At 38.1% G+C, this 22,174-nt stretch overlaps 1 protein-coding gene across 2 annotated transcripts; it reads left to right on the forward strand.

The window, feature by feature from the left end:
* The first annotated feature begins 29 nt into the window (after positions 1-29).
* LOC137283584 (uncharacterized) lies at positions 30-19,473 on the forward strand. 2 transcript variants are annotated; one of them, XM_067815163.1, is made up of 6 exons: positions 30-227; positions 2,855-2,962; positions 5,411-5,480; positions 14,857-14,989; positions 17,969-18,077; positions 19,080-19,473. In XM_067815163.1, exons 1-6 carry the CDS (start codon positions 108-110, stop codon positions 19,215-19,217), a joined length of 678 nt encoding a protein of 225 aa, XP_067671264.1. In that variant the 5' UTR covers positions 30-107; the 3' UTR covers positions 19,218-19,473. The 2 variants fall into 2 exon arrangements, with proteins under 2 accessions (XP_067671264.1, XP_067671263.1); XM_067815162.1 differs by having other exon boundaries at positions 36-227; positions 2,852-2,962.
* The last annotated feature ends 2,701 nt before the right edge of the window (positions 19,474-22,174 follow it).

A 22,174-nucleotide genomic window follows, 5' to 3' on the forward strand; every position in this document is an offset into this window, starting at 1 on the left:
ATATCATTCCGCCAAGTCGTTTCCTGTTTACAGCGGAAGAGGAAACGTACGTACTGTCATCTAGCGGTAAATTTAACACGAAATTTGATGTCGTGATAACATCCGTCATGTCAAGGAATGTTTCTGCACTGGATGTAACGCAGAACCCGTGGTCCTCGTCAGACAAAACAACATTAGCTCTACGCAATGTACTACACCTTGCTGAAAAAACGGGACATACAAGAAAGGTTAGCAGACAATGAGACATTAATATCTTTGCACCCTGTCAGTTTCATTTATCTCGTCAAGTAGAAACATGCTTCAGTATAATTACTTTGTTCATTTGTTGTTAATGCGACGGCAGTCTTTAAATATCTATCTTGGACAAGACAACGCGTTGATTGAGATTATGAGCAACTGGGTAGCGATAGCCAATCAATCAAACGGACTGTTAGAGTTTGGGTGGACTGAGTTGGGGTAGGATTGGTTTAGCGTGGCGAACGTATCCTTGATGTACTCTTACAACTACAAGCATGGGTTTGCTGAAACCAAGTACTGAAATCCAGATCTTTACTAATAATCATAGCTCTCATTAAGTTACATTGTTGAAGTTGTAGTAATATTGAAAACAAATGGGAAAGAGTTCCACCCGTACCCCCACACCCATGAAAACCAAACTACAAGCTGACATGCATACCTTTCCCTAAATATACATTCAATAAACTAGAACTGGTTTGAAAACAATCAATGAACATACTTCAGTGTTGAAATACTGGGGAAAGACTTCCCTGGGACAAATTTACTGTCAAAAGATTGGGGTACGGGTGGAACTCTTACCAGCAATGGGCCCAAAACGTATGAGGAGTTTAGTTCAGCCAGCTAAACAAGACGTTTAGCTTGCTGATCTACTGAGCAGTGGATTCACACTCAGACTAGTCACAGCTATACTGAAAATAATGCATCCTGGCTCTCAGTGAGCAAGTGTGGGGCTGTTTGATAAGAAAGATATGATAAGATGTCACTTGGTGATATTTTGATTTTTGAAGACAAAAACTTTAGCATGAACTGTGTTGAGGCTTCTGAGTTCGTTCCATCTTGCATCACATACTTTTTGGTGCAGCATGTAATTTTATCCATTTTTCCTGGGACCCCACAGGGGTGGAAATAACTTTATAATTCTTAGTGTACTCTGGTACAGTTGCACATGTAAAATCACTTACCCTGATAATTGTCCCACTTTAATGGCTGATTTTCTTGTTTGATTCTTTAAATATGCAACATAATTAACATTAGAACGTCAACTGCACACCAGTACCGCATGATGTACAAAGTTGCTTGCTTGCCAAAAAAACCCCACTTGATTGAGATGTCGGGCAATGGGTTAGTTCCACCCCTGCCCAATTTTGTAGGCTGGCAGACGCACTTGTGCGCCAGAAAGGTTTTGAGTCTCTTGTTGCCCCCAAAAGTAAATAAACATGGGAAATCCCTTTAGTGCACTGAATTGGTTCTGAGACACAGGGAATAAGGATTGTTTTACAGACTTGATAAACATAATTGGTCACATGCAGCCAAAAAATCAAACATAATTAAAACACAGTTGTCACTTATTCATGATATATGAAATGCATTGTAACCCGTTGATTAAGAAAAATACAAATAAACAAAGTTATAAGGGTACAATCGCAAGCCAAAAGTGCAATATTTTGTACTTGGGTTTACCTCACTCGAAACAAACAGCTGCGATACTGAACCCAGAGTTGATGGGTGTGCACTCAAGTGTAATGAAGCTTTTTCATTGGCCACTGGTTTGTTGATACACTTAGCCAGCTCTTTGTTTATGGCTTATAAGCCTGATAGGCGTTAATTGCACGTGGTCAGTGATTGAAGTTGTGCATTGCATATAGTCATTAGCAGACAGACATGCAGACATATAAGTGTCAAAAAACTAGACATTGAGTTTTCTCTTGGACAGAGTCTGCTTATCACAATCAAAATGGTTTTTTTATGTAGTAGATTATTTTCTTCTTTGTGTACACAACCAATGTTAGACAACTGCTCACGACCTCATACACTGGGGAGGCACACTGTTTCAGTCTCCGTGAACCTATTCACTGCACATGCGTTATGAGCGCGGCATACCCATTGAAACCACTTTTTCCCCCAGTGCTGGGGGACAATTAGTGAATCGTTTGAAGTCCTATTTTGCGGGCTTTTCTTTCCCATCATATTTTTAACTTTCTAGGTTGAATTGTCATGTTTGATGATTTGATTCGGTAAGTGCATTACGAAAAGTATCAGAATCTACAAAGTTTGTCATGTTGCATGTGACCTTTAACAGACTTGATAAAATTAACAAACATTGATGTTTGTTCCCATTTTCATGCTTTGGACTCCAAAAATGTATGACCAAGAACTCATAAATATTTCAAACCGCATATATCTCTGATAGCAGATATACCCGAAAATTGGGACAAAATACGCTTTTTGCATTTTTTTGTTATTTTTTTTTTTTTTTTTTGAGATATTAATAACAAACAAGAATGCAGCAGCACTGCTCACTTTGAAGACAATTATGGCTGTCCTTGTCACGCAAGCTTTTGAAAATATCACAGTAAAACTGAATTGGAGCCAACAAGTTAAGTGAAGAGAGGTTATTAACTTTTTAGAAGTGAAGGTGCAGTCAGAGAAAGGTATTGTGTCAGTGTGAAAGTTCTGTTTTTTTCGTGTGATTTACCCCCAAAATTGTGAGCAACAATTTGTGTGTGTTATTTTAATCTGAAACTTCTGAAAAAATTATAAGAGTGTTTAGTATCGGCTTTTACTATCAGTGGAAATAATTTCAGTTATAGATTTGATTTTTTTATGGTTCCAGCAGAGGGGAGATGGAAATGGCCCAAGTGAAGAAGATCAAGAGGAGTTACCCTCTCTCAAGCTCATTGCTTTACAAAGGGAGATAACCAAGAAGAAGAGAGAGCTCCAGAAGGTAGGAATGTAACTCCAAGGATAAACCAGGATCCCAAACCAAGTGCTTTTGGCATTCCACAAATGCAGCTTTCAAAAACTGAGTTGTAGACAAAATTGGATTTTTCTGAAAATGTCTATTTACTTAAATTTAGAGGAATCTTAACATTACTTTCATATTATCAAGAAAACATTGAACTACAAAAATAAAACCAAGAATTGAGACTCACAAGACTGGCTAATACAGTAATAGGGCTAATTTGTTGTGTCATCAGTGAAATACAAGTCACACTGATAGCATAACAAAATTGAACATGTAAGTTGTAACCATAGTAGCATCAACAGGGTGCTGATATTTGTTGCGGGGTTGATGTGGACATACATAGTCCCTGCACAGGTCTGGAAACTGGAACTGTAATGGCCTGATTTTTGGCCAAAGACGAATGTAAGCTTGTAACATATTAGGATTAGTTTTTCAGTTTTTTTTCAAAAAACTGCTGGAGTAAGCATGATTACATGTTTTAAGTTCGTGTGATTAGTGAACAGACAATAAGCAAGACTGAGTTTGAAAGGTGGCAGCATGATATTGTAATTTGTATCCCCAGACTTACTTCAATGAAGTTGAAGGCTGGAATTATTATCCTTTGAAGGACTTACTGTCCTATGACTTGCCTGAAATCGATAATGGAAACTCTGAACACTTGCCATAAATGGAATGTAATTTATAAACAATTCCTCTGTACATCAGTGCAAATGACAAAAGTGTGACGAAAAAAACTTGTTCATTCACGACTGTCAATTAAGTACCCCACCACCCTTGGGGATTTTATGGGACGCTTTAATTACCCTGCATGATGTTCGCACCCAATCGAGGTTGTTCCACTGTGACTGAATTAATTAAGAGGAAGCGCTTCAGTTAGTACCGCGGAGAACTCCGTCTCACGAACAAGAGACGATAGGCTGTCTCGCGTACACGTTACGCCTCGGACTGTACATGGAAAACTATTGCACACAGGGGACACCAAGGGACATAACCCTATGGCAATTTTCTGTGAATCCTTGGACATCCATGGATTTAAATGCAAATCAGTTGATCTTGAGATTCATCTAAATCCGGGGAGAAAATATTAAGAGGGGTGAGGTCCTTCTTATCAACTTCAAGTACCCACATCTGTCTTCTTCTTTGGAGACTTGTTGCGGCCCCCTAGCTTATTTTCAGCTGAAATCACTTTCACTTGTTGCCATCCCTGCTAAGGGGTAACTTGAAATAGTGTTTGTAGAGGGCCTGAAAGTCGAAGGCAGTGGGGCATGAATTCATTTTAACTGTGTAATTTATTGTTGTAATCTAAAAATGTAAAAGAAATTGGAATAAATTAATAGTATATGGTACTACTGTTAGCTTCCCTGAGGACTGATAGTTGGTACTATTGAGAAAACTGCATTATTTATATTTAGAAAAGTGTGGCATGATATAGTGCCTTTCACAAACACACTAAAGAGATATTGTAACTGAATGGAGGGGACATATTTTCAGAAACTACAGTGGCATAATGATAAAGGTACTCAAGGGTTGATTCAGAAAATTGATGCCAAGAATTATCTGTTTAAAAAGAAAAGGTCTTTTTGTATATATGTTACATTTGATCACTCTTCCCTGATAGTGAGGGAGGATAGTTTTACAACACTTTTAGCAATATTCTAGCTATGACATAACAGAGGACATCAGAAATGGACTTCTCATATACTCATGTGAGGAATCGAACTTGGCCCTGATGAGTGAATGTTTTAACCACTAGACTACCTCATCACCCCCTTCATAGCATAGAGTGACCCTTATGTCTCTCCTTATGGCTTTATGTACCTTTTTTCTGTATAGTGAACATATACCTCCATATATGATGAAAAATAATTCTAATGCAGTGTTCACTGATAGCGTCAGACCCATGGACATATCCTACAGATTCGTCTATAGTCCAGTGGAACTGGAAGTATACATTCTGCCAGCATCAGTGTCTGACTATATGTTCCGCAATGACTGAAGTGGTCATATGTGACATGGGACACTTGCTTGCTCTTTTTAAGTTGTGTGTTTGTTAATTTGATCGCCAGTTATGCGGAATATTAAATCTGAAATGTGTGTTTAATGTTTTTGCTATGCGTCCTGTAAAATTTCAGTTGGTCAGACAGACGTCTAATACTCAGGGGATCCCATGTCCTGTTACTTTTAAAGTTTAAACACAAGTCTTGAACACTTCAAATGTGCTCAGTTATTACCCTTTTCTTGTTTATTTGGGTTTCGTGAATTACTTTACTCAACACGTTAAGTGAGTGTGTTTAGTTTTATGCCACTTTCTGCAATATTCCAGTTTCCAGCAATATCACAGCTGGGGGCATCAGAAATAGGCTTCACTGTTGGCTTTAGTCAGTGCTGAAGGTGTGAAATAAATGAATGTAATTAACTGGGTTTCAGGTGAATCTGGAGATGCAGTGTCGAGTCCAGGACAAGGAGACAGCTGATATCACACATATAGATATTTTGAGTGAGTACACATATCCTATAAGTGTATATGAAATGGATTTATGTGCTAATGCATAACGTCATATGCACAAGATAAAAAATGACCCGCACTAAATGTCAAAGATTGATTTTCTTTTATGATGTCAAACGTCGACAGAGAGATCATGCACGTATAAACATAAAGGGGCAAAACTCCGTTATGCTCTACATTAGGTCAACGTAACTCAGATCACATGGAGAGAATTTGTTGTGGATAAGGACAGTGTATTTTTGTGACGTTTTGTTCACAGTGAACCAAACAATTACAATACAAAGTTCCCCAATGTGAGCGGGCACCTTTTGGTTGTTTCACAATTTGTAAGAAAAGATGCCAATGTACTGCATGAGAAAGCAGGTAATAGCGATTTGGATGGCCCCATCCAATACATAATTTAGTTCGTAGATCCCCATATTCTCCTGTTTGTGTAGATGTATTTTGATTATTATTAACAAAGTAACTGACACATCTTCAAATGTAATGAAATAACTGAAAATAATGTGACATTTTATTTGACGTCATGGCATGTATTGTGCATTTTGTAACGTCGGAAAAAGACCACATCTGTTTGCTAATTAGTATATATCTAACCTAATTTCCACTCAATGTGTATAAGGTCTCGGCTTCTGTGTCAGAATTCAACACTTTTTAGACAAGACATAACATTAATGGTTTTACCACTGAAATAGTGTCCTGAATATATCAACAATTAGACGGTTTTACTACGTATCATACTGTGAGCAACACTCGCACCTGTCTGGCATCAATTTAGCGTATATGAAAGTTTCACAACTCCTGAATATTCACCATGTTCACTGAATATTCATTTAGGGTATAAACTTTTCTTCTTATGATTATGTAATTATTTAACTTCATAAGTATGCAATGAAAGGAGATCGGTTTTTTAGTATGGAACTATTAGAATATGGGCGTAAGGTTTGTCCAAATTAAGACATGACCTGGTTTATATATTCATAAACAATTTTCGTAAAAAAAAATTGTTTGAGTTAGATATTCTGTCATCAAAATATGTTTTAATCGAATTTGAATTGACTTTATTATTTAAAAGAATGATAGTGAATCATAAACGTTTTTGACAAACTTGCACCTGGTCAATCAATTTTCATAATTGTTTTGTCTATAAAAACAACACAAACAAATGCAATGAACAAGTCAATTCCTTTAAATATGTGTGCCTATACATTTCATAAAATGTATAAATCATTTTCATTAATATTATCAGTTTTACTTATAAGGTTGAATTAAATCGCTGCACATTAACCTTTTCACGTGAAAGTGCAATATTTGTCCCAAGGTACTGAATATTGTACATCACAGGAACTAAAGCACATGTTGCAGTAATGGCTAAGTGTGAACTTCCAACACTTGTGTAGAGGCTTAAAGTGTGGTAAAGTACACTTACTGAGTCAATTTCCCATATAAATATTATTCAAACAATAAAAAGCTTTCAAAGAATAACAATGCATACCTTATGTCCACATATGATATGATGTTGAACAAGGATATATGGAGATACTGAAATCAGTTTCATGGAAAAATATCTGAACGATATGCAAAATATACACCACAATCGGAATGATATGGCCATTGTGTTTACTCTTGTTCAACCGACCTTCACTTCAAGGAAATTGCCTAATATGTGCAACAGTGTTGACATGTGACATCACTACTGATGACAGATTTTTTTCGAAATGGCGGCTTTGCTGACAAAAGTACACAGATTTTGTGAGGACTCTTTCCTTGATTCAGGGAACGTTGTACATAAATGTTAGATGTAAGTAATCACAATTATTCTGACTATCTGGGTATTGTTATATGTGTTTATCATTTACATTGTAAAGGACAAAAGAAGCCAGAAATGCTGACAATTACCGTTGTCGTTGGTTGTGATTTTGCGTCAGTCATGGTGTCACGCTGTACTAAAAGTTTGACAGTCTCTTATCAATTATCAAATGTTAACATTTTATCTATTTTTAATTTGCTATTTCTTGCTACGATACTCTTCCCCTGAATGTCTTAAGCATATTGAGCCATTGTAAGCAATGATTACGTGGCTGGATGTTGGAAAATTTCTGAAAATCCTACGCAGTGTAGAATCAGAATTTTTCTTTGTTTACATTTCAAACATGCACAGTCTTTCGTGGAGAGTGTTTGTTTTCATACCCAGTATCTTTCGTTTCGTTTTATCTAGATAGTTGGTATTGGTGACAAGACCATTTGTAATTTGATTCTAAGATGTGTGGGGAATTCAATGATGCATTTGTCGTAGCTGACTATAAAATATAGGTGATGTAATAGGAGTCTCAATATCAGCCTTCTTGAAACGTGATTTTGTAAACACTGTCCAATATGGCGGAACGCGCACTTCAGCGTTTTTGTAAGTGTATTTTCGAAAACATCCCAACTGCTTCTGGGTTCATTGGTGACGCTTCAGAATTATCATTAGTGGTTACATGAAAACTTGATATCAGTGATCATTAATATGCCATTTGTGAAATTCAATACTGGCTGTATTCATACGATTTTCTCATTTCAAAACATACAGCAAATACCCCTCTGTATCGTATTTTGGATTGTGTGAAAAATGGCGACAATTACGATGATACCTATTTTGAAAGGTAATTTTGAGCACTTAAGCTTGGTCTGAGATAATAGTGGAGGGTATCAAGAAACAGAAACTTTTCCGCAGAATTCGAAACGGTCAAGTATATATATGTACATGGTATGTTTAGAATTTTATTGGACTTTAAAGTGGGGGTGAAGAGGAAGGAGAAATATGTCCCCATGGCATCTAGGGGGTTAAAAGGCGTGGCTGCCATTTCCATGTGAAGTCAACATCCGATCAATGATGTGGCGTCACCAGTTTTCGAACACTTCCATAGATTTAAAATTTTAACAGTGCTTCCCCACTGCGACAATCATGTGAGTTTTACTTGACATGTAAACATTGCCAATGACGCTTCAAATTGAGGTTTGCATGGTGTAATTACGATATGCTTACATTTAATAATTGATATGCTTTCAAGAAAAAGATGCAAGCACAAATTGCACTGTGTTTACAATATTTCTAAAGTGTCACCTTTGGATACTTCACATAAAGCATTCTGTGGGAGCTGATGCGAGGGAATTCCTGATGTCAATTCAACTGCTCGGTGATGTCACATGACTTGTTATAATGAGTGAAACCGCAACAAATGGCCATTAAAAAAAAAGGAGTCGTTCTAAAACAGGTTATGCTATTTTTGATGCTGTGTCAGAACATGCTGAATGTAATTGTTCTTTCACATTACTGTTGTCATAATACCAATGGAGATCCAGGTTAGAATTGGTCAGCAAACCATGCTTGTTGTAAGAGGCGACTATCAGGATCAGGTGGTGAGGCTCACCGACGTGGTTGACACATGCTATCGTATCCCAATTACGTAGATCGATACTCATGCTGTTGATCACTGGATTGTCTGGTCCAGACTAGACTAGATTATTCACAGACCACCGTCACACCTGTGAATATCTAGTTTAGGGTGAGCACCGCATTTAGCAGTAATACCAGCAATATCACAGCAGGGACACCAAAAATGGGCTTCACACATTGCACCAATGTTGGGAATCAAACCCAGATTGTCTGTGTGACGAGTGAACATTTTAACCAGTGCCCTACTGCTGCTCCCTTTTATTGGTCTTCAGTAACTCATGGTTCTCCTTAGTTGTGACAAACAGAATCGGTACGTCACTCAGTTCAGCCTTGCTGACTTTATTGATGCTCCAAGTTGTTTTGATATCTTCTCATTGTGTCAATCACTTGTCTGGGACAACCTCAGTTATTTACAGACCACTGAAATATAGTTGAGGGCAAACATGCATGCCTCAATAGTTATTCTCACATGAACAATCATGCATTTATGAACTTTTGTCAAATATTATATTTTAAAACTGCAACATATTAAAGTATTTCTTGTATACCATAATACACTTTTCAGACCATTTCAGTATGTTATCTAAGAACAAATATATTGGGTTAAAAATACAGCTTTGTGATTTTCTACTCTGACATTCCAATAGTAATCAAATGATAAAACTAGAAACCATAATATGTATTGTTTTATACAGAAAACAGGCTCTGCTAATATAAGTGTCACTATGTCAAGCAGATCACCTCTCAATATTTCATAATATGGATGCATGTATTGCAATATATTGCAGTACAAATTATGTGCAGTTGACAAACTTGTGATGGTTTTAAGTATTTCTGGTGATATTGCATCACGGTTGGTTATAGACATGATAGAAGGCTTGTAAAATCAGTATCTTATTGGTGTTTGAGGAAAGGGAGATAATTCTTGTTGGTATATCTCCCTTACACATGGAGAAAGCAAAAGCCAGTGTATTCATCAACAACTGCTACAAGTAACAATGTGTGGTGTTGTAGTCTAGCCAGCTGTTACCTGGGTTACATTGTCTATGTAATATTGATTAGAGTCTAACACATACATACTAATCATAAATAATTAATGTGTGTCATATATATTGCTCAACTCAGGGTCATATATACGTTTCAACCCGTGAAGATCCTGGTTAGGACTGGTCTTCAGCAGCCAATGGTTGTTGAAAGAGTTGATCAACAGGATAGGGTGGATAGGACAGATGAGGACTTGGCTGACACATGCCAACATATCCCACTTGCATAGATTGATGCTCATGTTGTTGATCACTGTATTTCTTGGTCCAGATGCAATTATTTACATATTGCCAGAATATTGCTGAGTGTTGTGTAAAATTTAACTCACTCACTCACTTGTAATTAGCCATACAGAAAAGAAATACCGGTAGTGTTTACTACCGGTAAATCATTCCATGAAAAGTAGCCATGTGTGTGTGTATCATACCAATCTAAACCCACTGGCTCTCTGGGGTAGCCTAAATTGTTCACTTGTCAGTCATATGACACCCCCTTTGGTGCAATGTGTGAAACCCATTTCAGGTGTTTCAACCATGATATCACTGGAATATTGTGGTGTAAAACCAAACTCACTGAGCCCACTGGACACATGAACACGATCCCTTATCACCTATCATCAACAGGATATAGGTTAGGAATTCTGATGCTTCGGTTTCATGAAAGCTGTTCCCAGTATCCTGGTTTGGTGATGCTGATCGATTGTGTTCACATGCATATATCACCCATTACGAAATGATACTGCTGTAAATAAGGTGTTTGGTTACTGATCCCAACATATGTTCTCTTGTTGGTACACCTGTCAATTAGATGCTCACATATAGAGCTCACAGCTCACTCGGCATGAAAACCATGTTTTGCCTATCTCATTGAATGTATTGAACTGTTTGGTCGTGGAATGTGTGTTTTGTGTTTTCGTGGGGTTTTCTTTCATCTTTTTCTACTAGACCAGAAACTTGTTGTAAATGTTGCGACAATGATCTGATGATGACAGATAAATTTGCTGAAACTGTTTGAGGTGTCTTGTGAAAGCATCTATCAGATGGGTACGTTGTGTGAAGCTCCTTTTCAAGTGGCTTTTGTACTGCTATTGCTTTAATATTGCAAAAAAATGCTCAGGATAAAAAACGCTCTGACTCTGTCTCTTTCTTGCTTGCTCGCTCACTCACTCACTCACTCACAGGATAAGAATAAATATAAATGTGGATAAGTGAAATATGTGGATATGGATGAAAAGAAGTTGATTGGCGTGATTCCGTCTTTACCAGTATGACAGCCATATTTGAAAGCCTGTTTATCATGTGACACTTTCAGTGTAAAATAGATCTGGAACATGACACTAAAAGCATCTGTGGTTGTTTGTAAAACTTAAAATAACATGTTGTTTTTGATAATTGGTTTTGCTGCATGATACAGTTTGTGCTATTAACAGCTGCTGAGACAGAGCTTCAGATTCAAGATATGTATATACAGAAAAATACAAACTACAAGTACGGTCAAGCATCGTAGTGTTTGAACTACATAAAGCTGTATGTGAATGGGCCTTCCTTGATGATTCTATCTTCATCACTATTTGTCAACTAATGAGGTCCTGTGAAGATCCAGGGTAGAAAAGGCCTTCAGCAACCCATTCTTGCCACAAAAGTTGGCTCACTAACTTGGTTGACACATGTCATCGATTTACAATTGCGCATATCGATACTTATGCTGTTGATCACTGGATTGTCAGGTCCTGACTATTATTTACAGACTGCCGCCATATAGCTGGAATGTTTGCTGAGTGTGGCATAAAACTAAACTCACTCACTCACTCTACTAGTGAGATGATAAGCTGTTTTCAGCTATGGCCAAATACTAATGGGACCTAAAAGACATTTTTTATAGTACATATGCACTGACAGTTCACATTTGAGTGAGATATTGTGAAACTTTAGACGCCAACAATTGATTTTAAATTATCTGTTCACACAGTTTTATGATTGTATTCACGATGAGTTTTATTGTCGTCACTTTCGATGTCTCTGCTTATTTTGTTCTAACTTCAAAGAAGACATGAAAGCTGTTCATTTGCATGTATTAAGAGGTATTATCTTTTTCTAGGTATTTTTATGATCGGATTGGTTTAATCACGTGTCAGAATGAATCAAGTACTAGATCGCTATTCATACTACATGTATTATGTTAAGAGCGGTTAAGAAGCACTGTGCCAAATTGACAACTTCCTACAATGGCAAATAAGGAAAATTATTGTGTTTAGGAATTTCCATCATGTTCTTAAAAGTATTATTATTGGAATTTATCTTTTTTGAATACTTTAACCAGATGTCTAAAATCTGACTTGTCAGTCATGCTTGTTTGATAATTTTTTGGTTTATGGAAATGGATTACAGTAAACGCTTTATGTATTTAGATTTTAATCATAATAGGTTTTTTAAACACCTAATCCAACAATTTATTTCAGTGGGTATAGTTACCCAATCACTGTACTCGATATTCACGCTCAACTCACGGAGGAGAACACAAACTGCCTCTGAGGTTCTAAAATGTTAACTATGACATTACTATCTCATCCTACCAGGTACCCATTCACTGCTGGTTCAACATGTTACCACAAAGTCATCTGGTGATGCCACATGTTATGTGCACCACAATGTTTGGCCCTACTAACCTACAGGAGTCAACCTGAACATTATCACCCATCAAGGTGACTTGTTGCCTGTTCCTTCCTGCAGTTTCGAATGTGCAATGACATTTCATTGATGATATCTTATTGAGCTGTGATCTAAAGCTATGAGTTCCATTGTAGTGACATTGCAGTGTTCGAAATTAACTTTTTTAACTTGTAGCAAGTACTTGCTACCAGGTTTAAAAATAGGTAACAAAATCCCTTACGTGGTAGCAGCACTCTTTCGTAATTAATCCCTCCGTCCTAGTCTTTGACCACATGGAACTGTGTTAGGTTTCCTTACCCTCTCTCCACACTCACCACCTGTTCACTAGTGGTTTATAGGATCGAATTGTCTAAGAGTCTGTGGGTCTGCAAGTTTGATTTTCATCTATTCTTCAAGGGGATATGTCTGCAGTCTGCAGGTCATGGAGATCTATCCTTTGAAAATGACAGCTAATTGATGAACGTAAGCCGTTTTACTGAAAAATACCAGGTAGCAAGTTGTTGTTACTATCTTTTCCTATCAGGTAGCAGGGTGGTTAGGTAGCCTAGTTGTTAAAGCGTTCGCTAATCACGCCGAAGGCCTGAGTTTGATTCCCCACATGGGTACAATGTGTGAAGCCCATTTTGGTGTCCTCTGCTGTGATATTGCTGGAATATTGCTAAAAGTGGTGTAAAGCCAAACTCACTCACTCACTCACTCACTCACTCACTCACTCACTCTTATCAGGTAGCAAAATGATTCCTCATTCCTCATACCTTAGGTTAGGGACAAATGATTCTTGCCATAGGTACATTGTTTTATGGCGAGTTACTGGTGCTGTCACTGAAACATCCAAGGATTGTGAGGGTCCGTACCAAAATTGCCCTTCAGCAGCCCATGTTCAGCAGCACATGCTTTTTGGAAAAGGTGACAACTGGAATTGGGTCGTCATGGTTGATGAAATGGTTGTTACAAGTCATTGTATCCCAGTGGTGTAAATTGATGCTCATGATGTCAGTCACTGGACTGTTTAGAATTGGTTATTTACAGATTGCCACCAGAAAGCTGGAACACTGTATAGTGTGCTATTAGGCAAACATCGGGAAAGAACTACCTCGATGAATTATACCAGGATTAATGGATCTTGGTTAAAGTTGGTCTCTACAAAAGTGGCAACTAACTGGCATGTAATTCTGTTCGAGTTGCATACATCAGTGCTCTTGTTGACAATGACTCTATTCATTGTGCTATTATGGCTCTTTCTACTCTGCTGTCATATGGTGTGGGGCATTAAACAACAAATATAGCAAGCTGTGTCCTCGACAATCGACCCGTGAAGGTCCAGGGTAGATTAAGCCTTCAGCAACCCATGCTTGCCATAAAAGGCGACTCATCTTGTTGTCAGAGGTGACAAACGGGATCTTTGCTCATGCTGTTGATCACTGGATTGTCTGGTCCAGACTGTATTATCTGCAGACCACCGCCCTATAGCCGGAATATTGCTGAGTGCGGCGTAAAACTAAACTCACTCATTCCTCAATAGTCAATAATCTCAAGGATGTATGTGCTGATAAGTCTCCACTAGTACCCTGGATGCATCTATGTCTCGGCCCAGTAGTTGAATTACCTCCTTTTGCCTGCTTTGCCTTGTCACAGTAACCAATCAGTTAGTGAATTACAACTGAGCTTGGCAGTGTCAACAAAGATGGCAGCAGCAACCTTGAAGGCTTGCTCACTGTGCATCTCAGATTTAAGGGGCAAATCATACAAATTTGCAGATCTGAAACCTTAAAAAAATATATTCAAGAACTCCCTCTACCTCTTGCAGGGTACCTCTGCAACAATTGTGTTGCCAAGTTTTAAAAGAAACATTGGTTAGATGAAAGAAGTGGGAGTGATGATAGGTGGGTCATTGGTACACTAAACATCCCAGTGTACACACCTAATTGGATAAAAAGCAGGCAAAGAGAGGTAATGCAATTACAGGAACATATACCTTGGAGATTATCAAGGATGAGGAAGCAGCAGTGATCATTGGTTTAAATTCAAGATCTGATGCGCGATAGGTTGTGGAGTATTATAATAACCCACAGTCTGTTCTTCTGAGAAAATAAAGTCAAACTGTGACCAGTCAGTCTGTTGGTGAAGAACTTTCACAAGTAGCTGACTTTATGAACAGATGACATCATGGTGAATTTTTTTTGTGAATGAATTGATATGTGTTGACTGATTACAGAGGGTAAAGTGGAGAAGATCCAGAAGCTGAATGCTCACATTGAATCCATCATGGAGAAGAAGGATCAACTGACAGGTCGACTTCAGCAGCCTTTTGTGGGCGACTACATCAAAATGGATGCCTCATACCACAAGTAAGGGTGCAAATTTCTGTTATATACCTCTGTACAGAGATTTATAGACTGATTATATCTGTATGTCATATTGTCCGAAGTCAAAAGAGACTTATTTGGAACAGACCATGACTTTATGCCAATTAATGTGCGATGATACTTTATTACATAGGGCACTTTTCAAATGCCCATTTTGAAATTAGACATAAAAATGCTAACTTTTATGCTGAAACTGTTAAGGATGCAGCTACCATGGAGTCTCACTATCACTTTTAAGAGAAACAGGTAGGAGGGGTCATCTGAAAAGCAAAACCAGGATGGGTGTAGCAGACCATAGTTGAGATGGAGCTTGGGGATAGAAATAGAGATATCTGCTAATATTTATAATCCCTTAGAGGAATTAAACAGTGGAAGTACATGGTATGTGATAACAGTTTACAAATGATGTAAAGTCCTGTCAATCTTCGGTTGGTCATGCTACCTATACCTATACCTATACTTTGAGATATTTAATACAATGCTTTTCTATGGGTATCAGGTATCATACTCTTTCACATATCTCAACATAAACTTTATGAAAGAAAGACACATAAGATGTCAATCAGTAGATGAGATATATTCAACACACATGTAAAAGCAAAATAAATATCTTTGAGATGAAACCCATGTGCCAGTAGGCAGTGCATGCATGGCTGAGCGACCAAACTATCTATAGTCAATTCTTTTCAGCAACTAGTATTTTTAAGTTAAACCCTATTTTACAAATAGACATGCTTTTCTGGATAACCTCTTATGCATCCTATTGGATGCCCAGTTAGGCCAAAGTGAGTAATTTTGACATATCCTATTTGCACTTGTGTAAATTTGAAGGATACAGAGTAACAGCCTAAAATCTTTTTTTTTTCTATTTTCGACAGCACTTTAGGCCTCCATGTAGTAGCAGGCAATGTTTTATCATCCTTGTGCCGGTAAATGATGTATGTCCATTGTCAAACGTTGTAAGCAGTAATGTTATACATACATGCATGCACACTGAGTTGACTGGTTCGCTGTTTGCAACTTATTGTAACTAGTGACCAACAAAAACTCCCATAACAATTTTGGAGAAAGTAAAATACCAGTTTATGAGTGAAAGTGGAGATCTATCCTTTGGAAGTGCAGGCTAATTAACAACTAAATAATACCAGGTAGCAAGTTGTTGCTACTATGAGATTTTTCTGGTAGCTGTATACAATTTTGAATAGCAAATTTGCTACCACAAAGCGTTAATTTCAAACCCTGTTCATCTTAATTCACTGAAGGATATAATGTGGATTTTGATTTTGTCAAATTTTTGAGTAATGTTTGGCATTATGTAATATCAGCTTTTGAAATACCTGCCTGCCCAATGGGTTGGACTGCCAAATTCACCTGTTTAACGGTTGAGTTAAAATTTAGACACGATATTTTGTGGTTCAGGCTTCCAAGTTTTACTATTAACCAGCCATCTGGTCTGCGTGAAATATATGGGAGCGTCATACCTTGGTAATATATTTTGCTTTTGTAGAATTTGGGTAAGGCAGGTAACTGATGAGATTCAAATGCCCTCAAATTACCCCAAATATGATAAAACGCAGGTGTTCTGATAAGTATTGTGTGCATAAGCACAGATGAGATGAACATTAAGAGTATCATTAAACTTCTTTTCCACTCTACTTTTATGATATGTTTATGAATTCAGCGATCAAAATGAAATAAAACAAACAAAACTTTTTCCATATCCTGTGAAATATTTGCTAAAAGCAGTCAGTTATTTCCAAGTTTGGTTCCTGACAACTTCTCCCTCTGTTCACCTAGCAGTGAATGGGTACCAAGGGGATAAGATGATCATATGACTCTTATCCTTTCTTATGTCTTGCAGACTGTGCTCATCACACTGAAGGCCTAGATTTGATTCCTCATATGGGTACAGTGTGTGAAGCCTATTTCATGTGTTGCCCCGCATATTGCTAAAATCTTGCTAAAAGCAGAGTAAAACTAAGCTCACAGGTGTGAACAACGCAATATATTTCCTAGAAGTAGAATGTAATGAAATTGATATTAAGCTCAATCATAGCAGAGTTTGAGTTTTGTGACTATATTGCTTAAGTTGTTTGGGCTTTTCAGTTTTAAGAATGTAGTTGTTAAAATTTCAGCTGTTTGAAATTGTCAAACTGACCTGCATACTGAAGCAAAGCGTGTTATTAGCATGCAATGTGACCATTTGTGGATGTAAAACTGAGAGAAAAGCTTACTTTACAGATTGTTGGAATTAATGTTTTAAGGCACAAAATGTTAACCTATAAAACATAACTAATACTCTTCTATACCAGTAAGTAATATTCTATTAATTAGTATTGTTTTTCTATTGTTAATAACAATGTCCTATACATTACTACTTATTAATAACGATGTCATATACATTACTACTTATTAATATCCAGTTTTACCATTTCAGTCCTAACTAAAAAGCTGTGTACACATGCACAAATGTATGAGTCTGCTACACATGTGATACACAAATGTTAAATCAGACTAACATTTAGCTTTCAAAGTGTTAAAGTTGACGTGGAGTTGCAGTGACCTGATCAACTTATGTGGGTCAAAATCTGTGGACTTGCTTCTTCAAGTGCTTTTGCTTTGAAGAAAGGGCTGTTTTGAAGGAAAATGACATGTTTGGGAGACTCTGAAATAGACTAATGTTATATATACACAATTCCAGATTGTAAAATATATGCTCCAATCTTTATTGAGTTTATACCTAAGGAAACTTGCTCTGTTGACCAGGAAAGGTGAGTTTCTCATACAATAGATGCAACACATCAATCGTCATTCAAGTTGACTCCATTGGTGAAAACATGTGTTTGTTTCAAGCAATCGGGGGATGGAGTGTGTATAAATTTTGATAACAGAATGGATATTGTTGGTCAGACAATGCAGTGCCTTAGGTGGTCCTAGTCAGGTGTTTTTGATCTGTTCCAGATATGCCAGTGAGCTGTTCCCACTGGTGGCTCCCATCCTTGGAGATCTCAACTACAACCTAGACAACGTCAGCTGGACGAAGAGGACTAACTTCTCTGAGGGAAAAATGGTAATTTTTTCCCATAAATATGGATGCTGCTGAAACAAATATTTGCTATTTCTTGATCATCAAAAATTTAAATTTCAGAGTATTTCATATCAGTCTTTCCAATACTTTGATTTGGCAGGTGGCCGTCAGGGCCTGCTGCAGTCTGATGGCTCAAACCAATACAAACCGAATAGACTATACAGTTTCACACTGTTTCTACAATATCAATTAGCGAAGTCAGTGGCGCAGAGATCCTCAAAGTTTTAAGGACAGGTATTGACATTCCTATGCGGAAAGCGCTGAAATACAAGGAAGTGAAACTGTAAGTTATCATAACATGATGGATCATGGATGATTCGCAGACGTATCGAAAACGAATTATGGAAACGGTTCCAGTTGAGATCAAAGATGGCAGATAGTTCACTGAAGGTCACAAGGGCTTGCACATCTTTGAAACTGCCGGCCCGATGCAATAACAGGTGGTGCTGGGCCTCCGGGCCGTTGATTATTTCGAACGCTGTTTCATAGTAATTGTGCACTGGGATAGGTTTCCAATTGGACCTGTGGTTGTTGCTCAGATTTCTAGTCCTCTGCCAAACCTGTTCATGACAATCAGGATGAGAATTTTTCTTCAGCAACACATCTTTAACATGTCGTAAGAGGTAACTAAGGGGATTAGAGGAGAGACTGGTTGACACATGTCATATTACAGTTTCGTATATTGATGCTCATGAAATCAATCACTGGATTGTCCAGTTCAGTCTCGATTCATGTTGGACACATTAACATCATTTATGTGCATGCTGGTTATTTTGTATACTTTTGGAAGTCCTGTCCAATGCCCCTTCAAACATCCTTCACATCAACTTGCATGAGAGTCTAGTAACATGTTCAGCATGATTCTTCTCTCATCTTTTAACATTCTTGCCCCTTCCCACTGCCCCTTTGACTGGAAATGATAACACAGATTCCCCATTTATTTTGCAACATGCCTCTGACTCTATGCATTGTTTTGTCATGTAGGACACCCTGATAGCACAGATGTCCAATGCTCTGGCAGACATGCGACTCCAGTACAGTGCTCTGGTACAGATGCGGGGGAGCATCAGTGACATCCGCAGACACAGAATCTCTCGCCTGGAAACATCTGTGGTAGACTGATGACAACATCCAAGTTTCATGGTACGATTACTTCAGTGGAAGAATTCATGTGAACTGGTCGCAAGCCACTAGTCAGAAGAGGAACCTGAAGGTCGCAGGGTTCTTCACATGACTGGAGCATTTTAATTCATCATGAAGTCCTGGAACCATTGAAGACCAGGGATGATTGTATGAAAATGTGATGGGAGGAAGATGCTTGTCTTTATGCCTGTATGAGCTGCTGCCTCAATAAATTATTTTCTATGTAATGAGAAAATGTAGTCATATAGGATACTCATCATCGTCACCCGAAAGAGGGCTTCCTACTTGCAGTATTGCAGATGCTCCTTGAGGTAACACTGACTCACATACTCAATTTCTACTTCTGCGAATGCTAGAAAACTATAGATTGTCAGGATTAATACATCGCCATCATGTCACTGGAGGAGACAGAAAACATGGGGTGACCGGAATCAGTTTCTTGTTTCAGATGCACTAGCTACAAAACGTTTTATGCATTCTATAAATTCTTTTGGAAACAAAATATGAGAATAAAAGGTTTCCATGCAAACCATAATAGTTGGACATTGAGAACCCACACAAAGGGTTCTTTAAATGGGCTTGGCGGGCTGTATAATGTTGCCACAATCATGGTGTTATGTAATTATTGCTACCTAATGTATACCTTGTCTATAAAATCTTTCAATCCATGAGACAGCTTTACTGAAATTCTGACCTTAATGTCGCTGGATGTTCTTACACATGCATGAACTCCTTTCTTAGGGATGTCATATGTTGGCCACTGGATAAGCAGAGTGGACACAAATAAACGTTAGATTATCCTCGAGATGGCTTGCAAAAAGAACAAATTGAACTAATTAATGATGCCATTAACTATTTAATGGAAATTATGAATATTCTACACACCAACAACCATATTCTGTGGTGAACTGAGATGAAATGAATGAAGGTCTTGAGGGAGGGTGTGGGTCTGTCCCATTGTCCATATATATACCTTGTCAGTTTTAACACTGATACCCCTAAACATGTTTGAGGTAATCAGTGATTATTATATGCCCTTAATGCTGAGAAGAAGGCAAGGTAACAATAACCTTGTAAATGTCCTTTGATCTGATGCAGGCAGGGGATCAAGCCACAAGTCCCTTCAAACAGAAAGTATCCACAAGACAAGGAGGGCAGAACCTAGAAGTTTAAGAGTTAGCCATCAACCTAAGACCAGGGTTTGATTCTCCACCTGCATAGAACGTTTTTAGCCCATTCTGGTGTACCCATTGTGGTATTGTTGGAATATTGTCACATCAAACTCTCTCACTCACTCACTCACTCACTCACTCAGATATAGTGTAGAATAGGTGTCTCGCAAACCATGCTTGCTTGCCACAGAAGGCGTCTGTGCTTGTGGTAACGGGTGACTAACAGGATCAGGTGCTCAGACTCCCTGACTTGGTTGACACATGTCATCGGTTCCCAGTTGCGCAGATAAATGCTCATGCTGTTGATCACTGGATTGTTTGGCCCAAACTTACAGACCACCGCCATATAGCTGGAATATTGCTGAGTGCGGTGTAAAACTAAACTCACTCACCCACTCTCTTGAGAACCCGGTTGTCATGGAGTTCAACTGAAAGGGAATTCTGGCAGCTTGGGTCCCGTGGGACTAGGAAGTTGAAAAGAGGCTGTTTGAAGATGTGTACATTTTCAGAATATGTCTCATGTTAAGGTAAAACTTGAACATGCATCCCTGGGACATTTTTATGCAAATCAGTTGTCAAGTCCATCACGCTATTGCTTATAAGATTAACATGACCGAAATACGTATGAAAGTAGCAGTAAACAAATGGGATAGATTGGGAGGCTGAGGAATGAAGAGAACCACAAGAAAGAAGTCTGCAGACCTCAAAGTACTTATTATTAGTGTTTTCTGGAATTTTTATGACTCGCGCTATATTGCACCATTGATCAAATAATTTTAATTCCAGACAGATGTGACATTTGTAATTTGGGCATGAAAGGAATTGATTTTAAGTATCTTAATAACTGGGAAATATACACGCAAACTTATGAAGCAGAGACTTTATTGCTTGACATAAGCGAAAAAATAACAACTCGAAAACATAAACCTATGTACAGACATGTCCTCCATCTCCACTGTTGGTGCATTGATCAGGGTAAGAAAGTCAGGAACTTGAGCCAGTGTACATGCTTCTGGTTCAAGACATTCTTATCCGTCTCTATAAAACATGGTGGAATGGCTTGAAGTTTACAATCGTTCCTGAACGTGCATACGACTGTGTCCCTCCTTATTGGACCCATGTTCCCTTTCATGTGACAGAGATGCGAGTATTAATATCCCCTGGGCATTGGCGTTTATTGGCAAAAGAAATTCATGATTGTCACGGCTGTGATGCAATCAGTGAGCAGTATTGCACAAGAGTGACTTATTAATCAAACAGAGGCTGCCGTAGCAGTCTGCAAAGGAACAATATTGGAAAATTTGGCCAACAATGGGGGACAGTCTAATATGTACCATTGGAAATTGTAAATCGAATGGGAGAGTGTGTGGCATTCTGAGAATTATGGGATTATCAGCGTTGTTAAATGCGGCTCGAAGCTCTGAAATCTTGTTGATATCACTTGATACGATTTCTTTACTTGGGGAATATCATGTTACAATCTGCAAATGCATAGTATTCAACATGGTTCAACAACATGACATGGTATGGTATATAACATCATATAAGACAAACTTCCACTGAGTTCGCTTCTTTAATTCGAGAATCCACAAAAAAACTGTCGTAAAAGAAACGTTTGATCAGTAACTGCTAGACTGATAAATAACAGATCTGAGCCTGGTCAACCGCAAAGCTGTATAAACAAGTTAAGTGAATATGCATTATGATTATGTAAACAGATAAGTGTGGTTGTGGGGCGGTGTGGTGGCCTTTGCAGCCGATGAC

The sequence above is a fragment of the Haliotis asinina genome, chromosome 5 (assembly GCF_037392515.1).
Source record: "Haliotis asinina isolate JCU_RB_2024 chromosome 5, JCU_Hal_asi_v2, whole genome shotgun sequence".
In the NCBI taxonomy this organism is placed as follows: Eukaryota; Metazoa; Mollusca; class Gastropoda; order Lepetellida; family Haliotidae; genus Haliotis; species Haliotis asinina.